Here is a 21,138-nt window from a genome sequence, read left to right on the forward strand (position 1 = left end):
CTCCTTAATGTTAGTTTCAAAATCTTCACCAAGGTCGGGACTAATAGGCTCACACAGATTGCGCATTCTGTGGTGCAGCAATCCCAAACTGCTTTCATGCCGGACAGAAACATCCTTGAAGGGGTGGTCGTCCTTCATGAAACGCTTCATGAAATTCATTCCAAAAAATTAGACGGAGTAATTTTTAAGGTGGATTTTGAGAAAGCGTACGATAAGGTCAAATGGCCATTCCTCCAACAGGCTTTGCGTATGAAAGGTTTTGATGAAGCCTGGCGTCGGCAGGTTGAATCATTTACGCAAAAAGGAAGTGTGGGAATTAAAGTGAATGACGACATAGGTCATTACTTTCAGACACATAAAGGCCTAAGACAAGGAGATCCGATGTCCCCTATCCTGTTTTACATTGTGGTGGATATGTTAGCAATTTTGATAGGAAGGGCTAAGGAGAATGGTCAAGTAGGTGGCTTGGTACCTCATCTTGTTGATGGAGGTGTATCCATCCTTCAGTACGCTGATGATACAATCGTCTTTATGGAGCATGACTTGACCAAGGCAAGAAATATGAAGCTGGTGTTATGCCTTTTTGAACAATTGTCCAGGTTAAAGATTAACTTTCATAAGAGCGAGTTGTTCTGCTTTGGTAGAGCCAAAGAAGAACAAGAGGCTTATAGGCAATTGTTTGGGTGTGAGTTGGGGGATTTACCTTTCTCGTACCTAGGTATTCCAATCCACCATCGTAGGCTGAGAAACAGAGAATGGAAGTGCATCGAGGACCGATTTGAGAAGAAACTAAGTTGCCGAAAGGGTAAGCTCATGTCTTACGGAGGCCGATTAATTCTGATTAATTCGGTGCTTACGAGTATGCATATGTTTCTCTTATCGTTCTTTGAGGTCCCAGTCGGTGTTAGGAAAAGACTGGACTTCTATCGATCGCGTTTCTTTTGGCAGGGTGATGAACTTAAAAGAAAATACAGGCTTACTAAATGGGATATCATCCGTAGACCGAAGGACCAAGGGGGTCTTGGTATTGAGAATCTTGAGGTCAAAAACAGATGCCTTCTTAGTAAGTGGCTGTGGAAGCTCTCTTCTGAGACTGATGCCACGTGGGCACAGATCCTTCGCAGCAAGTACTTCCAGACAAAAACTTTGTCCCAGGTCACAGTCAGGCCGACTGACTCGCCCTTTTGGAAAGGACTGATGAAAGTCAAACAGTCCTTGTTTAATAGAACAAAGTTTGTTGTTGGAAACGGCGCTAGTACACGCTTCTGGGAGGATACTTGGCTAGGCGAGACACCCTTGGCCATTCAATATCCGTCTTTATATCGTATTGTTCAACGACGTGAGGTTTTCATTGCAACGGTATTTCAATCTATCCCCCTTAATATTCAGTTTAGACGGTCGCTAGCGGGCAATCGTTGGGAAGAATGGCTCTAGTTAGAAGACTGATGGAGGTTCAGCTTTCCCAACAACCTGATGAGTTACGCTGGAATCTGACTAGGTCGGGAGTATTCACAGTTAAATCAATGTATATTGATGTTATTAATTCGACCTCCATTCCCACATCCAAGAACGTCTGGGATGTCAAAATTCCATTGAAAATAAAAGTGTTTATGTGATTTGTCCATAAACAAGTTATTTTAACCAAGGACAATTTAATAAAGCATAATTGGACAGGACCTACTAGGTGTAGTTTCTGTGATCGGGATGAGACGATCAAACACCTCTTTCTTGATTGCCCGTTGACCAAAGTCCTTTGGCGGACGGTCCACATTGCTTTTAATATTACTCCACCGAATTCTGTCAATGCGTTACTTGGGACATGGCTTAATGGGATTGAGCCAGACTTAGCGAGACACATTCGGGTTGGAGTTTGCGCTTTGATGTGGACTATCTGAAATTGCAGAAATGACTTGGTTTTTAACAGAACATCACGTATTCATTTTTTGCAGGTTATTTTCAGAGCCACGGCACTGATCCGTTCGTGGTCGCTACTCACTCCGATGGGGGCCAGGGAGCATTTGGTTACTGGATCTATCCGCTGGGAGATGGTAGCTTGGGATATCTTCAACCGGTTTGGATGGCGGTCATGTAATTTGATAGGCAATTAGTTCACCTATCTATTTATTAGCCAGCCGGTTGTGGCGTCTTTTCATGGCTAGTTTGTGTTTCTAGCCCTTTTTGGCTCTGTGTGAGCTTGATTTCCTTTTTTTGCTTTTGGAGACTTTGAAAACTTGTTAGAACTTGTTATTTGGTTAATAAAGGGCCGTATGCATCACTCTAATGCAGAGTCCGGGGAGTCCCCCGTTTCGAAAAACTCACATACCTCGGCCACTTCTCTATATTGTACCAGCACAATGTGATCGTATGCACTGCAGAAAAGGAGAATAGGTATTATAATAAATAGTAGTAGTCACTCTTCTTTGCCTAGAAAAATGGTTGCAACATTTCCTAGATAGCAAATGAATAGCATGTACTCCTTTCGTTCCTAAATATTTGTCTTTTTAAAGATTTTAAATGGATTACCATGTACGGATGTATATAGACATATTTTAAAGTGTAGATTCACCCATTTTGCTTCGTATGTAGTCACTTGTTGAAATCACTAGAAAGACAAATATTTAGGAACGGAGGGAGTAGTGCTCAAGCATTTTGGCACAATAGCAACCTAACGGTAACATAAAGTTATAAATGGCAAAGCTGATCTTACGGTTCCAGCATCCATAAGCATCGTCTCTGAAAATACGGATTTTGCTCTTCATGAGCATAGTAGCAACTCAGAGCATCAACGTTTCCAACATGTTATGATATGAAAATGTCATATATAAGATTAAGTGCTAAGTGTGCTGATTAATAACTAATTTTTAAGTTCTACTAACAAAATGTTCTGCAAAATTCATTCATACATAATGACCAGGTTAACCATACAATATCTTATTTCTAGGATACGTATTAGCACTGCTGTGACAGCTAAGATATCACACAACATATATAGACACAGGTATTGGTAAAAAAAAAGAACAAGCCCAATACACTGTTTGCAAGATCAGTAGCTGTAAGACTTGTGTCACTTGCACTGTTTCTCATAAATTAATCTTTGGAGTTAAATATTCAAATTCTGAACCAACAATTGGTATAGTTATTTTCTTGTTGCCTTGTCCCAATTCCGATGTGTCGCCTAACAGAGCAATAAACACTATACAGTAAAGCAACCTGGGCAAATATATACAGTTAAGAACTACTCACTCCGTTTCTAAATATAAGACCTTCTCTAAAAGATCTTATATTTAGGAACAGAGGGAGTATACATGAATATGTGTAAATGTTCAACACATTCAGCTAAATGGATGTGAATGATCTGATTAATTTGTGATACTTGATTTGCCATGAAACATCGATCACACAGACTGTACAATTATGTTGCTACTTCTTGCAAAGATGATGCATTAATAGAAGGGACATGCACACCCAGTCCGAGATGTCCTGACAGGCGGCACCCTCTCTTGTTGGCAAGACTGTATTGACAAGACGAAAATAATTGGAATACAGTGACACTATACTGAGCTTTCTGAAGCAAACCTTTAATCGCTCGTGAGCCTCCCCGACAGTTCTTCCATCTTTCTTCCTTCGCCATGCATAACCATCTTTCCGGAAAAACCGATTCACACGGCGATTATAAAGGAATAGTGAGCCACCTAGAGAACAAATGATATTGTTATTGTACACAAATAAAGATAGAAGTAAAAGCAAATTTCTCAAAATTAAGGAGATGTACTTACTGGGTGGCTTATTTGGTGGCTCATGGGTGATATGAAGCTGCTCATGATTCAACAAGATATAGTAAACTTCAGAAGGCTTTAACCACCTGCTCCTTGCTTCTTTGAGAAGCACGTTGATGTCAAAACCTATGAGAGAAAGACTAAAAGATAAGATAAAGCAGTAGTAGGTTTTGTACCAAGCCCAATATTAAGGTAACCTTTAGCTATGCATGAGTTCAAGCAATCAACCATCCTCTCCTCCAAACAATGATACCATCTAAAGTTGGGAGCTTAAGCATGACCTAGGATTAGTGAAATCCTAACACAAGAGTGATGCTCCTCAACAAATCACAATGAAAATAATATTTATGCTTTCAAAAGATTATATTCTACACTTGATCAGAAATTAAAATGAAACATTTAATACTTCGAACCCTAGGTCATGGAAAACAAGCTGATCCAAACTGATCAAACCATCTTGAGCAACAATTAGACTCTTCTTTGATTAAACAGTAGCGGGTACCACCATTGCCCTTGTAGGAATTAAAAATGGAAAACATAAAAAAGAAAAAAAAGGTCCGGGCTATCAGCTACAGACCAAAATTTTTATCAAACGCCACAACAATAATTGAAGGGCCCAAAAGAAATATTTCCAGGTGAAATAAAAAAAATCCAGCGTTAAAGGGGTTTCACCTAATGTGCCTTTTTCTTGGCTCCAATGATGTTTCTCTGAAGGACGACATTCTTCCTCTATCGGATCCACCCACTGTAAGTTACTTCTAGGAAACCTTGGGTGCTTGTCAATGGCATTGTTGATCGCTGACTCTGCTGCCCTCCAGTCTGATTCAGTGGTAGCTCCCAATTTGTGCAGCAATGTACTGGAGAGTTAAAAGGTGCTCAATTCCGGCTAGCATGTTGTCATACTTCTCCCCGATATGGGCGTTGAAACCTAGCTTGAGCCTACGAAGATTGGGCATGGTTCCTGCCATGAAAGACATGCAAAATACACCACATCTAAACTTGAAATACTTGAGAACGGAGAATGCCCTGTCGCTGAAGACGATCCTTCCCCCAGGAGCTGTCTGAACAGACAGCCAAAGAACTGTGAGAGAAGGTAATCCTGTGAGGATAGCAATATCACTCATCGGCAGTTCTCTGACAGCAACTTTCATAATGCAGATTTTGTGGAGTTGTCCGATGCACTTGGGAAGTCTGGACAAGATGCAAATGTGCGGCAGCAACTCAAGTCTCTCGAGAAAGATGGGGGCCGACATGCCGCTTGAAACATCAAAAAGAACCACCGTTCCAGCAGTACCAGCAGCCAGAGTGAGAGATTTGAGGTTACAAAGTTTCCCAAGTAAAGAGGCCAGAGCTATCAGATTTCTTTTCAAATGTTCACTAGAGAGTGATGAAGAAAATGCGAGATGAAGATCCCTCAGGTTTGTCAGCTCACCAAGGTCCCATAGGTTGTCTTCAGAGCTATTGCCAAGGTCAAAATACATGAGTGTACGTAGAGATCTGATGCACCCAATCCCACTAGGTAGATTTGCACCTCGAAGACAAAGATGCAACAAGCTCGGAAGTCTAACAATGTCCAGTGGAATATCAAGTACCTGTGTGTTTATTTCCAGTGTTTCTAGGTGTTTCATCCCTTCAATCTTATCTGGTAGCTTTACAGTGACATTACATGTGACCTGCAAATATCTCAACCGAAAAAGTTCACAAATTCCTGTGAGGTTCAATGTCTTGGTTCCAGTATCATCCCAAAGATGAAGTATTAGAACTCGAAGAAGCTTAAACACCACGAATGAAGGCATGCAGTTAAACAGGCCAGAAAAGAAAAGTGATCGAACTTGCGATAATCTGGTGCTTTCTGGTGTAGTTGCACATGTTGCACTGCCGAAGTGGAGCGACAATCGACGAACTTTATCAGCAAGTGGTATTGTTGTTTGCGAATAATCCACTACAGTGATGAAGTTCTCTTCAACGGACTTGTATGTAATGAGATGAAGTACCAGCTGGTGTACTGAATAAGACAACGACTCAAAATCGCAGCTGATATCCATAACTTGGATAAGGCCCATACTGACAAGTTCATCAAAATAGCTCCCGGCAACTTCCTCCATGTCTTGACCTTCGTTTGCACATATAAAACCATCAGCCACCCATTGCTTCACTACGTCATATTTCAAGAATAGATAGCCCTCTGGATATGTACTAAGATGGAGCAGACATGTCTTCAAATAATGTGGAAGACTAATGAAGCAAATGTTCAATATTCGTCCCATAAACCCTTCCATGCTAGGATTTGCCCCGAAAATGGAACCAGAAGAATTCTGTGTACTGCCCCATTGCTCTAGCTTCTCAGGTTGGCTTGCTAAAATTCTGGCTACAATGATGATTGCTAGTGGCAAGCCACCACAACTTCTCATAATCTGAGGTATAACATCATCAAATTGTTGAGGACTTTGATTTCCTGGGACAAGCATTCGTTGGAGCAGTAATTTCTCTGAGTCATCATCACTAAGAGGTTCCATTTTAAAAATATGCTCAGGGCAAAAACAGCGACATGCGAGAGCTACTTCCATAATTTCTGTCGTAGTTATTATTCTGCTGCAACTATTACTCTGTGGAAAAGCGCGACTAACCACATCCCATAGTGATGTAGCCCATGAGTCATCAATTATAACAAAGTACCTGACAAATATTTTGTACATAGCATGCCTGTTAGTAAAACACCGAAAGGACAATAGAAAATAGAAAAAATGTTCAAAAATAGTAACATTTAAGTTTTTTCAAGAGCATCAGTTTTTTAGGGTGATTCAGAGAATTCTAGTGTACCGTGCAGTACATTGACTTCTGTGATTTTCAATGTGATGTCAGGACACCTGTTTCATTGAATGTCAATTCTTTTTATGAATAGATAATCTTTATGGTACTCCTTAGATAGTATAATTAGCCTGACAAAAATTACATTGGCACTGTTAGGTTAACAGAGATACATCAACCGAGAAACCCATAGCAACGGCAATGGCGGAATTCCTAGATGTTGACTCTTCTTTTTTTTCTGTTTCTTTTTGTAAGAACAGTAGGGAGAGTGCCTAATCTCTTTACAGGATCTCTACTACAAAGCAATATAATAAATTTTAACAAACCAACAAACTTATGTATTTTCAGTATATCCTCTAAGGGAGAGTGGAGTTCTGTTTTCAGAATTCTGCTGGAAAGCAGTCCTGAGAAGCAACATGGCTGCTCAAGATGCTGGCAATTTCTAAGTGCCAGAAGCTGAAGCCCAAATAAACAGGGTTTAACTGGGAAACAAAGTAATTTGGCGCATCTGTAAGCCCTTGACACATCTGATGTCTCCTTGTGTGGCTTGCGGCACCGGATGCACTGTCGGGTCCACCTGAACTACTTTTGCACATTATTCAAGTGGAAGTAGATAATTGAAATGCTGTTGTAAGTTGATTTTCTCAATGGACTTACATGATGACACGGTAACTCCAAAGAAAATGGACCAATGTTGTGAAACAAAATGTGCATATAACTGGACAACGATTAATACATGTCTGCTCCACAAAGCGAAAATCTGTGAATAGATGAAGCTACTAAGATAAGATAGCAGTAAATGAAATGGCTACAGAGGACTGTTACCTCTTGTCTTGTAGATATTCCCTGAGGTCGTTGATCAGGTGGCGCATCTCGCCATGGTTTGGAGGTTGGTGCGGCCGAACTTGGAAGAGTATGTTCCTGAGAATGCCCCTCATATCGGGTTTTTGGGCTGTCCGCACAAATGCCCCACACTCGAATTGTCAACAGAGCTTACCCCACAACTTTAAGGCAAGAGTGGTCTTACCGATTCCTGCAACACCCACAATGGACACCACCTTGAGCTGCTCCTCTCCATTGATCAACCACCTCTCAAGCTCATCCGTTGGGCCTTCTATGCCAACAAGATCATCAGCATCTGACCAAATACTTGGAAGCTCATGGCCAATACGTGAGAATCCAGGACTGGAGGCGCAATCATCAAACTTGTACCGCTGGTATCGCTGAATCGCCTCCTGCGCTCGAGTCCTGAATTCTGAAATCTTGTCAGTGATCCATGGGCGCCACCTCCGCCTCTCTCGAAGACATTTAATCTTTACCCGAGAAATTTTTTTATTCTTGTGGCGAGCAGCTCTGCAGATCTTGGCACGGCCATGAGCATGGAGGAATTGGTCGGCAAAGTCGTCCATGTTGTAGGAAAGCTCGCGCACTTCCTTCATCCAATACCTCGCAGCCATAGGAGGTTCCTGCGGCGCATCTGAGAGCTTCAGCATTAATTTGTACAGGATGCAAAGGTCGGTCGTGAGCTGCTCGATCTCATCCATCAGAGCGCCCCGCAGAACCCAGTGTCTGGTCGCCAAGAGCTCATCGAGCTTCCGTGGAAGGGAGCCCATGGCGCCCAGCGAGGCACTGACTGGACTCCCCTCCATGGCTGCCGCTCTCTGTCACCAAGAAAAGAAAGAAACAGATCAAATCAGATGCAAATCAGGCTGCAAGTGGGACTGTCCGCGGGAAGCCCGCATCCGCCCAACATCCGCCGCATAGTATAAGTGGAAGACCTGCATCTGCCCACATATTTTTACACGGGATAAGTGGGTTTAGCGGGCAACCCACATCCAACCTGACTGAAAGTAATGTTCATGCACTCAAATAACAGCAGAGTACATGCACGCCAGGCAGCATAGTACAAATACTCAATTGTTCATGTTCATGCATACTGAATAGTGATCGTACGAGCTTAGGCAAGTTACCTGAAGCTGGACATCGTGCACCGACATACAGCAAGTACATATCATTACAACATGCTGTTGAGCAGTATATGAATTACAGTAAAACTAGAGGCTACAACCTGCCATCCTTTATTTGCAGTATAAGACTAAAGACAGGATCAAGTGCAATAGACTAGAGGCTATAGAAAGATGGATTTTTTTCCAGCTCTTCAAGATCTTCCATCACCATCAACCTGCCATCCTTTCTTCGAGTAGCAAACTAGCAACCCATATTTATATCAGAGAAAACATTAACAAATGACTGGATATGTAGTCTACATAGAGCCATTACACAAAATAAAAACTGCTACATGTTGCATCGATTGAATTACAGCTAAACTGAACTGATGGGAGTTAAGGGAGATGTTTTCTGTTAACAGAACTAAACTGGACTACTGTATGAGTAATACATGCAGCTCTGTTAGGCATGTAGTGCTGCTGTACTATCTTAGGTACACAGGCAGGATGATTCTTTATCAAATGCTGCTCTTTTTTCCTTACAAAGGCAAGTAAAACATTTGTATCAGCAAGACAAAAGTATGTCAAACAGTACTACTTCACTCGCTGTTTGCCGAAGAACCTAAACAGTTCAGGGGAATTCAGATAAGTCGCCATGAAGTTCTAGCCCAAAATACCTACCTCCAGTTAACAAGATTTGTGTTATTTTACACATAGGTACCACTCAACTTTATCATTGCTCATGTGCAGAACTGATATTCTGGTCGCGCCGTTCTCAGAGAAGAAGGTGTTTGATGCTATTGCACAGATGAAAAACAATAAGGCTCCCGGACCGGATGGATTCTCGGTCGAGTTTTATAAAAAGTGTTGGCACATTATTAAGGGGGATTTGTTACCTATGTTTCATGATCTGTTCTCTGGACAACTTCACTTATTTCATTTGAACTTTGGAACTATCACATTGCTTCCTAAGAAAACGGATGCGGTGAGAATTGAACGGTTCAGGCCGATCTGCCTCCTTAATGTTAGTTTCAAAATCTTCACCAAGGTCGGGACTAATAGGCTCACATAGATTGCGCATTCTGTGGTGCAGCAATCCCAAACTGCTTTCATGCCGGACAGAAACATCCTTGAAGGGGTGGTCGTCCTTCATGAAACGCTTCATGAAATTCATTCCAAAAAATTAGACGGAGTAATTTTTAAGGTGGATTTTGAGAAAGCGTACGATAAGGTCAAATGGCCATTCCTCCAACAGGCTTTGCGTATGAAAGGTTTTGATGAAGCCTGGCGTCGGCAGGTTGAATCATTTACGCAAAAAGGAAGTGTGGGAATTAAAGTGAATGACGACATAGGTCATTACTTTCAGACACATAAAGGCCTAAGACAAGGAGATCCGATGTCCCCTATCATGTTTTACATTGTGGTGGATATGTTAGCAATTTTGATAGGAAGGGCTAAGGAGAATGGTCAAGTAGGTGGCTTGGTACCTCATCTTGTTGATGGAGGTGTATCCATCCTTCAGTACGCTGATGATACAATCATCTTTATGGAGCATGACTTGACCAAGGCGAGAAATATGAAGCTGGTGTTATGCCTTTTTGAACAATTGTCCAGGTTAAAGATTAACTTTCATAAGAGCGAGTTGTTCTGCTTTGGTAGAGCCAAAGAAGAACAAGAGGCTTATAGGCAATTGTTTGGGTGTGAGTTGGGGGATTTACCTTTCTCGTACCTAGGTATTCCAATCCACCATCGTAGGCTGAGAAACAGAGAATGGAAGTGCATCGAGGACCGATTTGAGAAGAAACTAAGTTGCCGGAAGGGTAAGCTCATGTCTTACGGAGGCCGATTAATTCTGATTAATTCGGTGCTTACGAGTATGCATATGTTTCTCTTATCGTTCTTTGAGGTCCCAGTCGGTGTTAGGAAAAGACTGGACTTCTATCGATCGCGTTTCTTTTGGCAGGGTGATGAACTTAAAAGAAAATACAGGCTTACTAAATGGGATATCATCCGTAGACCGAAGGACCAAGGGGGTCTTGGTATTGAGAATCTTGAGGTCAAAAACAGATGCCTTCTTAGTAAGTGGCTGTGGAAGCTCTCTTCTGAGAATGATGCCACGTGGGCACAGATCCTTCGCAGCAAGTACTTCCAGACAAAAACTTTGTCCCAGGTCACAGTCAGGCCGACTGACTCGCCCTTTTGGAAAGGACTGATGAAAGTCAAACAGTCCTTGTTTAATAGAACAAAGTTTGTTGTTGGAAACGGCGCTAGTACACGCTTCTGGGAGGATACTTGGCTAGGCGAGACACCCTTGGCCATTCAATATCCGTCTTTATATCGTATTGTTCAACGACGTGAGGTTTTCATTGCAACGGTATTTCAATCTATCCCCCTTAATATTCAGTTTAGACGGTCGCTAGCGGGCAATCGTTGGGAAGAATGGCTCTAGTTAGAAGACTGATGGAGGTTCAGCTTTCCCAACAACCTGATGAGTTACGCTGGAATCTGACTAGGTCGGGAGTATTCACAGTTAAATCAATGTATATTGATGTTATTAATTCGACCTCCATTCCCACATCCAAGAACGTCTGGGATGTCAAAGTTCCGTTGAAAATAAAAGTGTTTATGTGATTTGTCCATAAACAAGTTATTTTAACCAAGGACAATTTAATAAAGCGTAATTGGACAGGACCTACTAGGTGTAGTTTCTGTGATCGGGATGAGACGATCAAACACCTCTTTCTTGATTGCCCGTTGACCAAAGTCCTTTGGCGGACGGTCCACATTGCTTTTAATATTACTCCACCGAATTCTGTCAATGCGTTACTTGGGACATGGCTTAATGGGATTGAGCCAGACTTAGCGAGACACATTCGGGTTGGAGTTTGCGCTTTGATGTGGACTATCTGAAATTGCAGAAATGACTTGGTTTTTAACAGAACATCACGTATTCATTTTTTGCAGGTTATTTTCAGAGCCACGGCACTGATCCGTTCGTGGTCGCTACTCACTCCGATGGGGGCCAGGGAGCATTTGGTTACTGGATCTATCCGCTGGGAGATGGTAGCTTGGGATATCTTCAACCGGTTTGGATGGCGGTCATGTAATTTGATAGGCAATTAGTTCACCTATCTATTTATTAGCCAGCCGGTTGTGGCGTCTTTTCATGGCTAGTTTGTGTTTCTAGCCCTTTTTGGCTCTGTGTGAGCTTGATTTCCTTTTTTTGCTTTTGGAGACTTTGAAAACTTGTTAGAACTTGTTATTTGGTTAATAAAGGGCCGTATGCATCACTCTAATGCAGAGTCCGGGGAGTCCCCCGTTTCGAAAAACTCACATACCTCGGCCACTTCTCTATATTGTACCAGCACAATGTGATCGTATGCACTGCAGAAAAGGAGAATAGGTATTATAGTAAATAGTAGTAGTCACTCTTCTTTGCCTAGAAAAATGGTTGCAACATTTCCTAGATAGCAAATGAATAGCATGTACTCCTTTCGTTCCTAAATATTTGTCTTTTTAGAGATTTTAAATGGATTACCACGTACGGATGTATATAGACATATTTTAAAGTGTAGATTCACCCATTTTGCTTCGTATGTAGTCACTTGTTGAAATCACTAGAAAGACAAATATTTAGGAACGGAGGGAGTAGTGCTCAAGCATTTTGGCACAATAGCAACCTAACGGTAACATAAAGTTATAAATGGCAAAGCTGATCTTACGGTTCCAGCATCCATAAGCATCGTCTCTGAAAATACGGATTTTGCTCTCCATGAGCATAGTAGCAACTCAGAGCATCAACGTTTCCAACATGTTATGATATGAAAATGTCATATATAAGATTAAGTGCTAAGTGTGCTGATTAATAACTAATTTTTAAGTTCTACTAACAAAATGTTCTGCAAAATTCATTCATACATAATGACCAGGTTAACCATACAATATCTTATTTCTAGGATACGTATTAGCACTGCTGTGACAGCTAAGATATCACACAACATATATAGACACAGGTATTGGTAAAAAAAAAGAACAAGCCCAATACACTGTTTGCAAGATCAGTAGCTGTAAGACTTGTGTCACTTGCACTGTTTCTCATAAATTAATCTTTGGAGTTAAATATTCAAATTCTGAACCAACAATTGGTATAGTTATTTTCTTGTTGCCTTGTCCCAATTCCGATGTGTCGCCTAACAGAGCAATAAACACTATACAGTAAAGCAACCTGGGCAAATATATACAGTTAAGAACTACTCACTCCGTTTCTAAATATAAGACCTTTTAGAGATTTCAATATAGACTACATACGGATGTATATAGATATATTTTAGAGTGTAGATTCACACATTTTTGCTCCGTATGTACTCCATGTAGGAATCTCTAAAAGATCTTATATTTAGGAACAGAGGGAGTATACATGAATATGTGTAAATGTTCAACACATTCAGCTAAATGGATGTGAATGATCTGATTAATTTGTGATACTTGATTTGCCATGAAACATCGATCACACAGACTGTACAATTATGTTGCTACTTCTTGCAAAGATGATGCATTAATAGAAGGGACATGCACACCCAGTCCGAGATGTCCTGACAGGCGGCACCCTCTCTTGTTGGCAAGACTGTATTGACAAGACGAAAATAATTGGAATACAGTGACACTATACTGAGCTTTCTGAAGCAAACCTTTAATCGCTCGTGAGCCTCCCCGACAGTTCTTCCATCTTTCTTCCTTCGCCATGCATAACCATCTTTCCGGAAAAACCGATTCACACGGCGATTATAAAGGAATAGTGAGCCACCTAGAGAACAAATGATATTGTTATTGTACACAAATAAAGATAGAAGTAAAAGCAAATTTCTCAAAATTAAGGAGATGTACTTACTGGGTGGCTTATTTGGTGGCTCATGGGTGATATGAAGCTGCTCATGATTCAACAAGATATAGTAAACTTCAGAAGGCTTTAACCACCTGCTCCTTGCTTCTTTGAGAAGCACGTTGATGTCAAAACCTATGAGAGAAAGACTAAAAGATAAGATAAAGCAGTAGTAGGTTTTGTACCAAGCCCAATATTAAGGTAACCTTTAGCTATGCATGAGTTCAAGCAATCAACCATCCTCTCCTCCAAACAATGATACCATCTAAAGTTGGGAGCTTAAGCATGACCTAGGATTAGTGAAATCCTAACACAAGAGTGATGCTCCTCAACAAATCACAATGAAAATAATATTTATGCTTTCAAAAGATTATATTCTACACTTGATCAGAAATTAAAATGAAAACATTTAATACTTCGAACCCTAGGTCATGGAAAACAAGCTGATCCAAACTGATCAAACCATCTTGAGCAACAATTAGACTCTTCTTTGATTAAACAGTAGCGGGTACCACCATTGCCCTTGTAGGAATTAAAAATGGAAAACATAAAAAAGAAAAAAAAGGTCCGGGCTATCAGCTACAGACCAAAATTTTTATCAAACGCCACAACAATAATTGAAGGGCCCAAAAGAAATATTTCCAGGTGAAATAAAAAAAATCCAGCGTTAAAGGGGTTTCACCTAATGTGCCTTTTTCTTGGCTCCAATGATGTTTCTCTGAAGGACGACATTCTTCCTCTATCGGATCCACCCACTGTAAGTTACTTCTAGGAAACCTTGGGTGCTTGTCAATGGCATTGTTGATCGCTGACTCTGCTGCCCTCCAGTCTGATTCAGTGGTAGCTCCAATTTGTGCAGCAATGTACTGGAGAGTTAAAAGGTGCTCAATTCCGGCTAGCATGTTGTCATACTTCTCCCCGATATGGGCGTTGAAACCTAGCTTGAGCCTACGAAGATTGGGCATGGTTCCTGCCATGAAAGACATGCAAAATACACCACATCTAAACTTGAAATACTTGAGAACGGAGAATGCCCTGTCGCTGAAGACGATCCTTCCCCCAGGAGCTGTCTGAACAGACAGCCAAAGAACTGTGAGAGAAGGTAATCCTGTGAGGATAGCAATATCACTCATCGGCAGTTCTCTGACAGCAACTTTCATAATGCAGATTTTGTGGAGTTGTCCGATGCACTTGGGAAGTCTGGACAAGATGCAAATGTGCGGCAGCAACTCAAGTCTCTCGAGAAAGATGGGGGCCGACATGCCGCTTGAAACATCAAAAAGAACCACCGTTCCAGCAGTACCAGCAGCCAGAGTGAGAGATTTGAGGTTACAAAGTTTCCCAAGTAAAGAGGCCAGAGCTATCAGATTTCTTTTCAAATGTTCACTAGAGAGTGATGAAGAAAATGCGAGATGAAGATCCCTCAGGTTTGTCAGCTCACCAAGGTCCCATAGGTTGTCTTCAGAGCTATTGCCAAGGTCAAAATACATGAGTGTACGTAGAGATCTGATGCACCCAATCCCACTAGGTAGATTTGCACCTCGAAGACAAAGATGCAACAAGCTCGGAAGTCTAACAATGTCCAGTGGAATATCAAGTACCTGTGTGTTTATTTCCAGTGTTTCTAGGTGTTTCATCCCTTCAATCTTATCTGGTAGCTTTACAGTGACATTACATGTGACCTGCAAATATCTCAACCGAAAAAGTTCACAAATTCCTGTGAGGTTCAATGTCTTGGTTCCAGTATCATCCCAAAGATGAAGTATTAGAACTCGAAGAAGCTTAAACACCACGAATGAAGGCATGCAGTTAAACAGGCCAGAAAAGAAAAGTGATCGAACTTGCGATAATCTGGTGCTTTCTGGTGTAGTTGCACATGTTGCACTGCCGAAGTGGAGCGACAATCGACGAACTTTATCAGCAAGTGGTATTGTTGTTTGCGAATAATCCACTACAGTGATGAAGTTCTCTTCAACGGACTTGTATGTAATGAGATGAAGTACCAGCTGGTGTACTGAATAAGACAACGACTCAAAATCGCAGCTGATATCCATAACTTGGATAAGGCCCATACTGACAAGTTCATCAAAATAGCTCCCGGCAACTTCCTCCATGTCTTGACCTTCGTTTGCACATATAAAACCATCAGCCACCCATTGCTTCACTACGTCATATTTCAAGAATAGATAGCCCTCTGGATATGTACTAAGATGGAGCAGACATGTCTTCAAATAATGTGGAAGACTAATGAAGCAAATGTTCAATATTCGTCCCATAAACCCTTCCATGCTAGGATTTGCCCCGAAAATGGAACCAGAAGAATTCTGTGTACTGCCCCATTGCTCTAGCTTCTCAGGTTGGCTTGCTAAAATTCTGGCTACAATGATGATTGCTAGTGGCAAGCCACCACAACTTCTCATAATCTGAGGTATAACATCATCAAATTGTTGAGGACTTTGATTTCCTGGGACAAGCATTCGTTGGAGCAGTAATTTCTCTGAGTCATCATCACTAAGAGGTTCCATTTTAAAAATATGCTCAGGGCAAAAACAGCGACATGCGAGAGCTACTTCCATAATTTCTGTCGTAGTTATTATTCTGCTGCAACTATTACTCTGTGGAAAAGCGCGACTAACCACATCCCATAGTGATGTAGCCCATGAGTCATCAATTATAACAAAGTACCTGACAAATATTTTGTACATAGCATGCCTGTTAGTAAAACACCGAAAGGACAATAGAAAATAGAAAAAATGTTCAAAAATAGTAACATTTAAGTTTTTTCAAGAGCATCAGTTTTTTAGGGTGATTCAGAGAATTCTAGTGTACCGTGCAGTACATTGACTTCTGTGATTTTCAATGTGATGTCAGGACACCTGTTTCATTGAATGTCAATTCTTTTTATGAATAGATAATCTTTATGGTACTCCTTAGATAGTATAATTAGCCTGACAAAAATTACATTGGCACTGTTAGGTTAACAGAGATACATCAACCGAGAAACCCATAGCAAACGGCAATGGCGGAATTCCTAGATGTTGACTCTTCTTTTTTTTCTGTTTCTTTTTGTAAGAACAGTAGGGAGAGTGCCTAATCTCTTTACAGGATCTCTACTACAAAGCAATATAATAAATTTTAACAAACCAACAAACTTATGTATTTTCAGTATATCCTCTAAGGGAGAGTGGAGTTTCTGTTTTCAGAATTCTGCTGGAAAGCAGTCCTGAGAAGCAACATGGCTGCTCAAGATGCTGGCAATTTCTAAGTGCCAGAAGCTGAAGCCCAAATAAACAGGGTTTAACTGGGAAACAAAGTAATTTGGCGCATCTATAAGCCCTTGACACATCTGATGTCTCCTTGTGTGGCTTGCGGCACCGGATGCACTGTCGGGTCCACCTGAACTACTTTTGCACATTATTCAAGTGGAAGTAGATAATTGAAATGCTGTTGTAAGTTGATTTTCTCAATGGACTTACATGATGACACGGTAACTCCAAAGAAAATGGACCAATGTTGTGAAACAAAATGTGCATATAACTGGACAACGATTAATACATGTCTGCTCCACAAAGCGAAAATCTGTGAATAGATGAAGCTACTAAGATAAGATAGCAGTAAATGAAATGGCTACAGAGGACTGTTACCTCTTGTCTTGTAGATATTCCCTGAGGTCGTTGATCAGGTGACGCATCTCGCCATGGTTTGGAGGTTGGTGCGGCCGAACTTGGAAGAGTATGTTCCTGAGAATACCCCTCATATCGGGTTTTTGGGCTGTCCGCACAAATGCCCCACACTCGAATTGTCCACAGAGCTTACCCCACAACTTTAAGGCAAGAGTGGTCTTACCGATTCCTGCAACACCCACAATGGACACCACCTTGAGCTGCTCCTCTCCATTGATCAACCACCTCTCAAGCTCATCCGTTGGGCCTTCTATGCCAACAAGATCATCAGCATCTGACCAAATACTTGGAAGCTCATGGCCAATACGTGAGAATCCAGGACTGGAGGCGCAATCATCAAACTTGTACCGCTGGTATCGCTGAATCGCCTCCTGCGCTCGAGTCCTGAATTCTGAAATCTTGTCAGTGATCCATGGGCGCCACCTCCGCCTCTCTCGAAGACATTTAATCTTTACCCGAGAAATTTTTTTATTCTTGTGGCGAGCAGCTCTGCAGATCTTGGCACGGCCATGAGCATGGAGGAATTGGTCGGCAAAGTCGTCCATGTTGTAGGAAAGCTCGCGCACTTCCTTCATCCAATACCTCGCAGCCATAGGAGGTTCCTGCGGCGCATCTGAGAGCTTCAGCATTAATTTGTACAGGATGCAAAGGTCGGTCGTGAGCTGCTCGATCTCATCCATCAGAGCGCCCCGCAGAACCCAGTGTCTGGTCGCCAAGAGCTCATCGAGCTTCCGTGGAAGGGAGCCCATGGCGCCCAGCGAGGCACTGACTGGACTCCCCTCCATGGCTGCCGCTCTCTGTCACCAAGAAAAGAAAGAAACAGATCAAATCAGATGCAAATCAGGTTGCAAGTGGGACTGTCCGCGGGAAGCCCGCATCCGCCCAACATCCGCCGCATAGTATAAGTGGAAGACATGCATCTGCCCACATATTTTTACACGGGATAAGTGGGTTTAGCGGGCAACCCACATCCAACCTGACTGAAAGTAATGTTCATGCACTCAAATAACAGCAGAGTACATGCACGCCAGGCAGCATAGTACAAATACTCAATTGTTCATGTTCATGCATACTGAATAGTGATCGTACGAGCTTAGGCAAGTTACCTGAAGCTGGACATCGTGCACCGACATACAGCAAGTACATATCATTACAACATGCTGTTGAGCAGTATATGAATTACAGTAAAACTAGAGGCTACAACCTGCCATCCTTTATTTGCAGTATAAGACTAAAGACAGGATCAAGTGCAATAGACTAGAGGCTATAGAAAGATGGATTTTTTTTCCAGCTCTTCAAGATCTTCCATCACCATCAACCTGCCATCCTTTCTTCGAGTAGCAAACTAGCAACCCATATTTATATCAGAGAAAACATTAACAAATGACTGGATATGTAGTCTACATAGAGCCATTACACAAAATAAAAACTGCTACATGTTGCATCGATTGAATTACAGCTAAACTGAACTGATGGGAGTTAAGGGAGATGTTTTCTGTTAACAGAACTGAACTGGACTACTGTATGAGTAATACATGCAGCTCTGTTAGGCATGTAGTGCTGCTGTACTATCTTAGGTACACAGGCAGGATGATTCTTTATCAAATGCTGCTCTTTTTTCCTTACAAAGGCAAGTAAAACATTTGTATCAGCAAGACAAAAGTATGTCAAACAGTACTACTTCACTCGCTGTTTGCCGAAGAACCTAAACAGTTCAGGGGAATTCAGATAAGTCGCCATGAAGTTCTAGCCCAAAATACCTACCTCCAGTTAACAAGATTTGTGTTATTTTACACATAGGTACCACTCAACTTTATCATTGCTCATGTGCAGAACTGATATTCTGGTCGCGCCGTTCTCAGAGAAGAAGGTGTTTGATGCTATTGCACAGATGAAAAACAATAAGGCTCCCGGACCGGATGGATTCTCGGTCGAGTTTTATAAAAAGTGTTGGCACATTATTAAGGGGGATTTGTTACCTATGTTTCATGATCTGTTCTCTGGACAACTTCACTTATTTCATTTGAACTTTGGAACTATCACATTGCTTCCTAAGAAAACGGATGCGGTGAGAATTGAACGGTTCAGGCCGATCTACCTCCTTAATGTTAGTTTCAAAATCTTCACCAAGGTCGGGACTAATAGGCTCACACAGATTGCGCATTCTGTGGTGCAGCAATCCCAAACTGCTTTCATGCCGGACAGAAACATCCTTGAAGGGGTGGTCGTCCTTCATGAAACGCTTCATGAAATTCATTCCAAAAAATTAGACGGAGTAATTTTTAAGGTGGATTTTGAGAAAGCGTACGATAAGGTCAAATGGCCATTCCTCCAACAGGCTTTGCGTATGAAAGGTTTTGATGAAGCCTGGCGTCGGCAGGTTGAATCATTTACGCAAAAAGGAAGTGTGGGAATTAAAGTGAATGACGACATAGGTCATTACTTTCAGACACATAAAGGCCTAAGACAAGGAGATCCGATGTCCCCTATCCTGTTTTACATTGTGGTGGATATGTTAGCAATTTTGATAGGAAGGGCTAAGGAGAATGGTCAAGTAGGTGGCTTGGTACCTCATCTTGTTGATGGAGGTGTATCCATCCTTCAGTACGCTGATGATACAATCATCTTTATGGAGCATGACTTGACCAAGGCGAGAAATATGAAGCTGGTGTTATGCCTTTTTGAACAATTGTCCGGGTTAAAGATTAACTTTCATAAGAGCGAGTTGTTCTGCTTTGGTAGAGCCAAAGAAGAACAAGAGGCTTATAGGCAATTGTTTGGGTGTGAGTTGGGGGATTTACCTTTCTCGTACCTAGCTATTCCAATCCACCATCGTAGGCTGAGAAACAGAGAATGGAAGTGCATCGAGGACCGATTTGAGAAGAAACTAAGTTGCCGGAAGGGTAAGCTCATGTCTTACGGAGGCCGATTAATTCTGATTAATTCGGTGCTTACGAGTATGCATATGTTTCTCTTATCGTTCTTTGAGGTCCCAGTCGGTGTTAGGAAAAGACTGGACTTCTATCGATCGCGTTTCTTTTGGCAGGGTGATGAACTTAAAAGAAAATACAGGCTTACTAAATGGGATATCATCCGTAGACCGAAGGACCAAGGGGGTCTTGGTATTGAGAATCTTGAGGTCAAAAACAGATGCCTTCTTAGTAAGTGGCTGTGGAAGCTCTCTTCTGAGACTGATGCCACGTGGGCACAGATCCTTCGCAGCAAGTACTTCCAGACAAAAACTTTGTCCCAGGTCACAGTCAGGCTGACTGACTCGCCCTTTTGGAAAGGACTGATGAAAGTCAAACAGTCCTTGTTTAATAGAACAAAGTTTGTTGTTGGAAACGGCGCTAGTACACGCTTCTGGGAGGATACTTGGCTAGGCGAGACACCCTTGGCCATTCAATATCCGTCTTTATATCGTATTGTTCAACGACGTGAGGTTTTCATTGCAACGGTATTTCAATCTATCCCCCTTAATATTCAGTTTAGACGGTCGCTAGCGGGCAATCGTTGGGAAGAATGGCTCTAGTTAGAAGACTGATGGAGGTTCAGCTTTCCCAACAACCTGATGAGTTACGCTGGAATCTGACTAGGTCGGGAGTATTCACAGTTAAATCAATGTATATTGATGTTATTAATTCGACCTCCATTCCCACATCCAAGAACGTCTGGGATGTCAAAGTTCCGTTGAAAATAAAAGTGTTTATGTGATTTGTCCATAAACAAGTTATTTTAACCAAGGACAATTTAATAAAGCGTAATTGGACAGGACCTACTAGGTGTAGTTTCTGTGATCGGGATGAGACGATCAAACACCTCTTTCTTGATTGCCCGTTGACCAAAGTCCTTTGGCGGACGGTCCACATTGCTTTTAATATTACTCCACCGAATTCTGTCAATGCGTTACTTGGGACATGGCTTAATGGGATTGAGCCAGACTTAGCGAGACACATTCGGGTTGGAGTTTGCGCTTTGATGTGGACTATCTGAAATTGCAGAAATGACTTGGTTTTTAACAGAACATCACGTATTCATTTTTTGCA

General features: G+C 41.7%; 1 protein-coding gene and 1 pseudogene across 1 annotated transcript; both read right to left on the reverse strand.

Annotated features, from left to right (window-relative positions):
• The window catches only part of LOC123138581 (disease resistance protein RGA5-like), a 136,665-nt pseudogene extending 128,432 nt beyond the window's left edge, over positions 1-8,233 (reverse strand).
• Positions 8,234-11,817: 3,584 nt separating this feature from the next.
• LOC123138582 (disease resistance protein RGA5-like) lies at positions 11,818-17,877 on the reverse strand. The gene is made up of 6 exons (XM_044558550.1): positions 17,054-17,877; positions 14,092-16,094; positions 13,419-13,544; positions 13,219-13,334; positions 12,253-12,341; positions 11,818-11,914 (listed from the first exon to the last, which is right to left on the reverse strand). The coding sequence occupies exons 1-6, from the start codon at positions 17,875-17,877 to the stop codon at positions 11,818-11,820; spliced, it is 3,255 nt and encodes a 1,084-aa protein (XP_044414485.1).
• Positions 17,878-21,138: the final 3,261 nt, after the last annotated feature.

This window comes from Triticum aestivum, chromosome 6B (assembly GCF_018294505.1).
Source record: "Triticum aestivum cultivar Chinese Spring chromosome 6B, IWGSC CS RefSeq v2.1, whole genome shotgun sequence".
In the NCBI taxonomy this organism is placed as follows: Eukaryota; Viridiplantae; Streptophyta; class Magnoliopsida; order Poales; family Poaceae; genus Triticum; species Triticum aestivum.